The sequence below is a fragment of the Perissodus microlepis genome, chromosome 9, assembly GCF_051167445.1.
Source record: "Perissodus microlepis isolate ML-2025 ecotype Zambia chromosome 9, ASM5116744v1, whole genome shotgun sequence".
In the NCBI taxonomy this organism is placed as follows: Eukaryota; Metazoa; Chordata; class Actinopteri; order Cichliformes; family Cichlidae; genus Perissodus; species Perissodus microlepis.
The window spans coordinates 32,484,156-32,492,742 of NC_140469.1; the positions used below are offsets into that span (position 1 = coordinate 32,484,156).

Below are 8,587 nucleotides of genomic sequence, written 5' to 3' on the forward strand. Positions count from 1 at the left end.
CTGCTAGCTGTCTGCTAGCTTCACCTGAACTGCACCTCTGGACCGTGTTTGTGCTGTTGGAGCGTTTAATGACATCATGTGACCAATAACATGGCTGCTGTGAGGTTACTGTGGTAACAGAGCATCCATCAATGTGGAGCTCCAGGTTTTGTGCACAGTGAAATTTGAGAACTTTGATTGGGGGTTACTTAATGAGAAGGTACCTGTGTCTGTGTGATGCTGACATCAGCTGATAACCTCTTAAATATGGTCACTTCTGGACACAGAAAGCAACATGGTGGCAGCAAGAGGCTCCACAACTGTGCTACAGCCATCTTTTATATACAGTCTGTCCATTTTATTAGTTTCTGTTACTAATCAAATCAAATCATGTGAGCTCAGTCTGTGTTGAAGCTGACTTTATTTATTTTTTGGCTTTATTCCATAGATACAGTCAGGACTGACAGGAAACAGAGAGAGAGGAAGACATGCAGCAGTTCTCTTTAACCAATGGGAGAGCAGGAGATGACGGCGTGGGCGGGAGCAGCGATGTAAACATGTTAGCCGCTGATTAGCTCCACTGTGGCGACGCTAGTTAACCCTTCACCGCCTTAGCCCGTCCTCCCGAACCTTGGACCCCCGGATCTGCGCTTTAATGGCCGGCGTCGCCCTGAGGTGCTCCGCTGTCTGGCGCCGTGTCACATTAACAAGGTATGACCGGGGAGGCCCGCGCTGTGTTTGAGGCGGAATCAGAAGTTTAGATGCTAACTGTAGTTAGAAAAGTCTGGAGGAAGCTAACAGTTAGCATGACTGTTAGCACTGAGTGTCGGGGGTCTGTGGTTACCTGACAGCTAACGACACCTGTCAGACTCAGGTGTCACACAGAGACGGGCTGAAGCTGACAGGTGCGCTGCTCGCGCTCAAAGCGGCGAAATATCAGCTGTTATATAAGCATCTAGCTGCAGCTAGCATGGCTGCAGCTAGCATGGCTGCAGCTAGCCGCGACCTTTGCTCCACATTCAGACATGACCTGAAGATGAGGCTCAGCTTCATCCTCTGTTCATTCAGTGAGCGGGTCACAGGTGAGCAGACAGCTGGGCTAGCATGTTATAGCTCATATTCACACTGAAGATGGAGGTTCTGCTCTTAAATGACGAAGAAGCCACAGCAATACTCTTCATCACTGAGCTGCGCCTGTTTGGGTGAAGCTGTAGTGAAAGTGTGAGTCAGGTTAGTCATGATTGGCTCTGTAAACACTGTGTGTGCTTCTGTTTCCAGGTCAGTCCGATCCAACATTCCCAGCCTGAAGTTTCACACCACAGCGTCTCCCATGATGGGTGAGTATTATCATCATCATCATCATCATCCATGATGTTCACAGCAGCAGGAGAGCCTTCAAAGCACAGTGAGTTATAAACAGGTGTTATTATGGGGACGGAGAGGACAGAGCCGAGAACAGGTTTGTATCATGTTTATTTCTGCTGGGATTTTAGAATCTCACAGTAAGTTCTCCACGTTCATCTCAGAGGCCCTGAGGAGCTCAAACAGCACATGTACTGATGATGATGATGACGATGATGATCGGGGACTCTTGGTGATGATGTCATTGCGTGTTTTCAGGTGTGACGGTGGAGCAGTTTGAGCAGGCGAAGAGCAAACTGTCGACGCTGAAGGACGACCCGGGCAACGAGGTCAAACTGAAGATCTACGCTCTCTTCAAACAGGTGCCAGTTCCCCACACGTTCCACACGTTCTAGATGTTCCACACGTTCTAGATGTTCCACACGTTCTAGATGTTCCACATTCAGACATTTGGTGTTCTGGAAAATTCTCACGTGGAGCTTTTCAAAGCAGGTTTGTAATTGGTTAATCCAGATTTGTCAAACCTTTTTTAAAAAAAAAAAAATCATGTCCTCCTTTAAAAAAAGTATTAGCTTAAAAAAAATGATACTTATGAAAACTTCATAAAACTGAGTCTAATTTTCAGTAACCTCAGTGTAAAAAAACTAATTTAATTGGTGTTACTGTGGGACTGATTAGATTTGGAAGTGAAGGAAAATATAAGTCGCTCCATCTTGTTACTGAGCTTCACTGCTGCCACCTGCCAGATTCTTACGTCAGCTGTGGGGTCAGCTGTGGGGCCAGCTGTGGGGTCAGCTGTGGGGCCAGCTGTGGGGTCAGCTGAGGGGTCAGCAGCTGCTTCTGTTTCTGCTCCTTCACCAGTCTGTCGTCCCGGTTGGAGACGTGAGTAAAACTGTGCTCAGCGTTCAGATGTGGGAGCGTGCTGATCTCCTGTCATTGGCTGGAGTCGTGCGTGTGCTGCTAACAGCTGCTTCGTCTCCTCGGAGCGCTAACATGAAGCCGAGCTCGACACGTGTGACAGAGATGCTCAAAACTCTGCCCCGGTGTAAAAGTCCCGGTGTGTGGGTTCATGAAGGACTTCAGTATAAGTTCACCTGCTCCTCTTCCTCCTTTTCCTCGTCGCTCAGGCCACCCAGGGTCCCTGCAACGCTCCCAAACCCGGCATGCTGGACTTTGTGAACAAGGCCAAGTGGGACGCGTGGAAGTCTCTGGGCTCCATCTCACAGGTACAAACACAGCAGGGAGATAAATGATGAAGGGTCGTTGCTCAGCTGTCTGTAGGAAGTCTTTTATTCTCTCGGGAGCGTCGCTGCGCTCGGAGCTCACAGATCTGCTCCTCCTTTAGCTTCTTGATGCTAACAGGCCGCTCTGCTGTGTTCTTTCCTCTTTGGTTTGAATCTGTTAGGATGAAGCCCGACAGAAGTACTGCGACCTGATTGGCTCCCTGGTGGAGGCAGAGACTGGAAGCTCCGCCCAGGTGAGCGCACAGCCAGCTGGGAGCGGTGCGACCTACGAGACGCTGTTGGTCACCAAGGAGGATGACATCACCACCATCAAACTGAACCGACCGGCCAAGAAGAACGCCATCACGACCGAGGTCAGCCACGCTTCAGACTGAAGCTACTCTGAAACAAAAACATGTACACCTGCTTTTCTTCTTATATCTGTGTTTCCTGTCAGATGTACAACGAGATCATCGCCGCTCTGGAGCAGGCGGCCACGGACGACTCTGTCATCACCGTCGTTACAGGTACGCACACACACACACACACACACACACACACACACACAGGGCTGTGTGTCAGGTCCTGTGAGCTTCCAGAACAAACCACTGACAGGAAGAAGAGTCAAATGAATAAAGTTGTGCTGCTGTGTGAACGTTTCTGGTTCACCATCAGGCCTGCAGATGCTTCTGTGTTACTGAACATCATGAATGATTGTTGCTGTTCGTGGTGAGAATGAGTCTGAGGAAACGCGGCGGTCCGTCCTCGCTGGGACTAAACTCCGACTGAAACCTTCAGGCTCGTGTTGAAGTGAACGCGTGTTCTCTTCGTTCTCACGTTTCAGGCGCCGGCGATTTCTACTGCAGTGGAAACGACCTCACCAACTTCACCAAGATCCCGGAGAACGGGGTGGAGGAGATGGCCAGACGTGGTGCAGATCTGCTCAGGTGAGTGTTCATGATGGAAGCAGCAGGAAACCCACTGTACTCGAGTAAAAGTACCAAAGTATTCGTGTCCTTAAGTATAGCGTGGATCACAGTGGCTCTGCATGCATGCCGTCATCTGCATCATGTGAGGTCCTTAAAGGTCGTCTCCTTGTTGACCTCTGAACCTCAAACTGACCTGAAGGAGAGATCAGCCTGAATCATTCCCGACCTCGCACAGTCAGGATGTTTTATTTGGTGCCAAACCTGAAACCCTGAGCTCTCCTCTGTCTCTCTGCAGGAAGTACGTGAACGCTTACATAGACTTCCCCAAGCCGCTGGTTGCCGTGGTGAACGGACCGGCTGTGGGCGTGTCTGTCACTGTGCTGGGCCTCTTTGACCTGGTCTACGCCACAGAGAGGGTGCGCGCGCACACACACACACACACACACACACACACACACAGAAGACGTCACATGATGATGATGATGATGATGAAACCTTTGACTCGTAGGCTCAGGCTGTTTGAGTGCAGACGCAGGTGTGTTTCCTCACCTGGATGATGATCTTGCCTCTGTGATCACGTCACAGCTGGACCTGCTCTGCGTGTTTATTCTGACTGCGCTGCAGCGCAGCATGATTATCAGTGCACGATAACACCGGCTGCAAAACACCATCTCCCTCCATCACCTACAGGGTTTTTGCTAAAACACGAGTTTACATTAGAAATGCACAACAGCCATTTTATTACACTAACTATGCATAACTGTTGTGAGACACGATCATCTGACCATACCCTCCCCCCTCCTACTGACTCCCACAATTGCTCCCATTTCCTATTTGTATTTCTCTGGAGTCTGTTCATGTGGATGTAGGTTTCCATGATCAGTGAACTGACCTCCCAGCCCATTGTTCACTCAGTGGGCTGCAAACCTGCAGTCAACAGAATCAACTTTCGGAGATTTACTTACCTGGATGGTCGAGCATGCATCAGGATGTCATTGATATGTTTCTTGACTCGGGTATAGGACAGCAGATTTCAGTTTAAAAGGGAAACCTGCAGACCTGTGTTATCCTCATTTATCTGATGCTGGGTGTTTATGCAGAGCTTCATTGTTATTGTTAATGAACAATTCAACGTCCAGTTTCCATGAAAGACACCTTTTCAGGTCACGTGACAGCGACCTGCTCCAGGCGGTGACGCTGTGCCTCTGTGTGTCTCAGGCCACCTTCCACACTCCGTTCAGTCAGCTGGGTCAGAGCGCCGAGGGATGCTCCTCCTACACCTTCCCTAAACTCATGGGTGCTGCTAAGGTACACACACACTGTCACAGAGGCAGTGCTCATATGAACGCTGCCCCCTGCTGGTAACCTGTGTACACTGCAGGCAGCTGTTAGGACTGACGTTTCCTTTCCTTCTGTGTGTATGTGTGAGGTCGTACGGTGAAAGTGTTCCTCTGTGGATGACATGAAAGGAAAACACTGAGTTCATCTCTTTGATTTCAAGCTGCCTCATTTTTAGTTACATTTTACAGCATTTAAACCATTGGACCTAAAACCATCACAGTTAGTAAACATGACTGTAACCATGGTAACACTGATGTGACGTGAGTATCTGCTGGTTGGACGTAGAGGACATGAGCTCTCTGACTGTCTCCTTCTGTCTTCAGGCCAGCGAGATGCTGCTGTTCAACAAGAAGCTGACGGCGGTTCAGGCCTGTGAGCTCGGCCTGGTCACCGAGGTTTTCCCCGACAGCAGCTTCCAGTCGGAGGTCTGGACTCGGCTGGAGGCCTACGCCAAGCTGCCCCGCAACGTAATCACACACAGACTCACTCGAGTACTCTACTGCTTTCAAGTCTCCCACAGCATGTCTTTATCCTGTCTTCCTTCTCTCACCCCAACCAATCACAGCAGATGGCCCCGCCCCTCCCTGAGCCTGCTGGAGGTTTCTTCCTGTTAAAAGGAAGTTTTTCCTTCCCGCTGTCGCCAAAGTGCTGCTCATAGGGGGTCATATGATTGTTGGGTTTTTCTCTGTACCTATGAAGCGCCTTGAGGCGACTTTTGTTGTGATGTGGCGCTATATAAATAAAATTGAATTGAATACTTACTGTCCTGTTAGCAGTTAGCTCTGAGGTGAACCCAGAAACTGGTCTCTGTGTATGAAGGACTTCAGAGTGATGCTGACGGCTGTGTCTGCAGGGAAACGAGTCCAGGCCCTGAATCAGCTTAATCTGACCTCTGACCTCTCTGTCTCCGCCCCTCTTTCAGTCTCTGGCTCTGTCCAAACAGCTGATCCGCTCGGTGGAGAAGGAGCGCCTGCACGCCGTGAACGACGCCGAGGTGGAGCGCCTGATGGAGCGCTGGACGTCAGACGAGTGTTTCAACGCCGTCATGAGCTTCTTCCAGGCCAAGGCCAAGCTCTGAGGAAGAGGAGGCGTGCATGATGAAGATGATGGTTATTAATTGTAAATGTTGTAGAGTGACTTAGAGCAGACTGTAGGATGTTTCGTGACCAATCACAGCGCAGGTTGAGGCGCCACAGACAGAAAACAGTTCACAGGTGGTTCTCTGTAGTGTGAGCGCCACCTGGTGGGCGGGGTAGGGAGGTGCAGAGGCTCTGAGGCTGTGGCAGCAGGTCTCATATCAGTGAATGAAACGCAGGCTTAAAGCTCACAGAGCTTCTGTCCTCAGCTGATGTTTTAGGAGTTTTGTGAGTCTGAGCTGATGGAGCAGCTTCAGTTTTCACACCGTGATGCTTTCAGTGTGCTCACTGCTGGTAAAGTGCCTTAAACACTAACTGCTGCTCAGCGTTCTCCGACGTCTGCTTGTCCAATAAAATCATAATCACTCGATGAGGTCGTCTTCTCTGTAAATATTCAGTCTGTGTTTGTGTTATAAAGGACACTTTATAATCTACAAAAATATCAAATCTGTCTGACAGTTATAATTTTCATTACCCTTTATTACCCATTATTCTGTAAATCAAACGTCTTTGTTTTTGCCTGTTTGGTTCTGTAGCCGTCAGAGTTGGTGTGTGAAGCTCAACAAAGACGCCCAACAGATTTACTTTACCAGGTGGGTCATCACGGCCTTGTCGTATTGGTCCATTTGACCTTTATTATTCATTTATTTATTTATTTCATTTCAAGTTATCACAGACGGGTCAGACGTGAGTGGGGGATAGGACGGGGAGAAAAAAGAGAGGGAGGGGAAGAAAGACAGGAAGAGGGACGTGAGAGAGGACACAAATTTCCTTGATTACCTGTTGAGAGAAAAACAAGAGCAACACAATAACACAGCACCACTGCAATAACCTAAATAAATGTAAATAACAGTAAATATTGAATGTTGTGCAGCACACGGTGTGCTTTGAGGTAGCAGCCAAGAAAGGTGTAGCTGTCTATGAACACCTGTGTACACCGGAGTTCATCCAGCTGTTCTGCCAGAGGTTTTATATTAACGCAGGACTCCCAGGCCTGGAAACCTGAACTCCAACAAACAAACCAGACTAACATGATCCTCCAGCTTTCACTCGTTCAGGACGAGTCTTCATCATTCTAGATGAAGTCCAGCCCCCACTGACCCTGTGCTTCTAACTGCCAACAGAGGGCGCTGTCTGAGCTGCAGCCGTGAAGCCAGACTCGTACAGATATTCATAAATGAGAAACATGAGCCCAGACTTTGACCCATGACACGCTCCTGTGGTTCGGACCAAATGGAGGCAGGATGCTGAAGACAAACGGTCATTTCATGTCTGCTCCGCCATCCTGTCAGTGACGGCTAAAATGTGGGTTAAGCCCCGCCCATTGACTCTGATTCTGTTCTATATAATTTACTGTAAATGTCAGAACAGCTGGACTGTTGAGTTTAATGAAGAGTTTAGCAGCCGTACCTAATAAACTGGACACTGCATCAGAAGCAGCAGGAGTTAAACATCAGTCAGAATCGGGCCGGCCTGTTAGAAATGAGAGATTTGAAAGGTTCTGTGCTGTTTGGTGGTGAGACGGTCCAGCAGGTGGCAGCACTCACCTGCACATGAAGCAGCTGTGAGGGCAGCAGGTGATCCTGCAGCTTCACTGATTCATGCTGAGGAGCAAACAGGAAGTCTGATTGTTCCTCAGCTGTGATGTTTACAGGCCGGTTCACTGGATAATGGTGCGACTTCATCCCACAGCTGAGGACAGGTCGTACACTCTGTCCTTCCACTCTGTCACTTTCAGCAGATAGCACAGGAGTGATCCGTCTCCTTCATGGAGCTGCTCGGTGAAAGCATCAAGTCTTTGAGATTGGACTGAATCGTTCCCCTTGACCCCTACGGCCCCTTCTGTGGTCGCCAGGATCCCAGACCCACATGAGTCACTGTGACTGAGGTCAGACCTCCAACCAAACCACATCACCTATCTCCAGAGCAGAGCCCCAGTATCCTCAGCCTGGACAACGTGCTGTGGTTCTTTGTTCTTGTAGGCTGCCCGACTCTGGGCTCTCCACTACAGAGGGCGACGGTCATTCAGGTCATTCCCTCACTGGCTTTGGGACACCTCGATGGAGCTGAACAGCAGGACGAGTCACAGGAATTATTAGAAGAAAAGGGTTTTCCTTTATTTAACCCAAGAAGTTATATTTAAAAAATAACAAATGTCAGGCTCATAAAAGAAACAAGGATCAGTCACAAATACATAAGTAAACTAAATGTGTGCGCCTACAAATCAATAAACCTGCTGCAAACTAAAGTGTGTGATTGTGTACATAAGAGTTACAGAGTGTAGAGTGTGGACACGGGTTTGACCGGCACATGGAGGTGAGTCTGGAGCAGGTCTGTGAGCAGAGGCTGGATGGACAGACGGGCGGATGTTTGATGGAGCAGTCAGGTAAATGGATGGAGGTTGGATGACGGTCCCTAGCAGACTGTGGTCATGAGCTGTGACCTCAGCGCCCACAGTGGAGTGTGCTTGTGTGGGCAGCAGCAGCTGTGACGTCATCGGTGAGCTCGGCTTTCAGATTGTGTGAAAGTAAAAGTGGAGCATCTGGAACATCTGGGCGCATGTTTAACCCCGCTCTGCTCTGAAGCCTGAGCAGGAAGCGGGGTCCATCTCTCTGAG

At 49.2% G+C, this 8,587-nt stretch overlaps 1 protein-coding gene across 1 annotated transcript; it reads left to right on the forward strand.

The window, feature by feature from the left end:
* The first annotated feature begins 484 nt into the window (after positions 1-484).
* eci2 (enoyl-CoA delta isomerase 2) lies at positions 485-6,340 on the forward strand. Its single transcript, XM_084940320.1, has 11 exons — positions 485-690; positions 1,258-1,316; positions 1,600-1,703; positions 2,469-2,567; positions 2,747-2,938; positions 3,022-3,091; positions 3,409-3,511; positions 3,789-3,909; positions 4,712-4,801; positions 5,158-5,301; positions 5,757-6,340. Exons 1-11 carry the CDS (start codon positions 635-637, stop codon positions 5,910-5,912), a joined length of 1,194 nt encoding a protein of 397 aa, XP_084796446.1. The 5' UTR covers positions 485-634; the 3' UTR covers positions 5,913-6,340.
* Positions 6,341-8,587: the final 2,247 nt, after the last annotated feature.

Excerpts from the sequence above, each read along its gene's own strand:
- eci2 (XM_084940320.1), top strand. The coding sequence starts at position 635 with ATGGCCGGCGTCGCCCTGAGGTGCTCCGCTGTCTGGCGCCGTGTCACA. Across the intron at positions 1,317-1,599 it reads CACAGCGTCTCCCATGATGG|GTGTGACGGTGGAGCAGTTT; the intron begins GTGAGTATTATC and ends GCGTGTTTTCAG. Across the intron at positions 1,704-2,468 it reads TCTACGCTCTCTTCAAACAG|GCCACCCAGGGTCCCTGCAA; the intron begins GTGCCAGTTCCC and ends CTCGTCGCTCAG.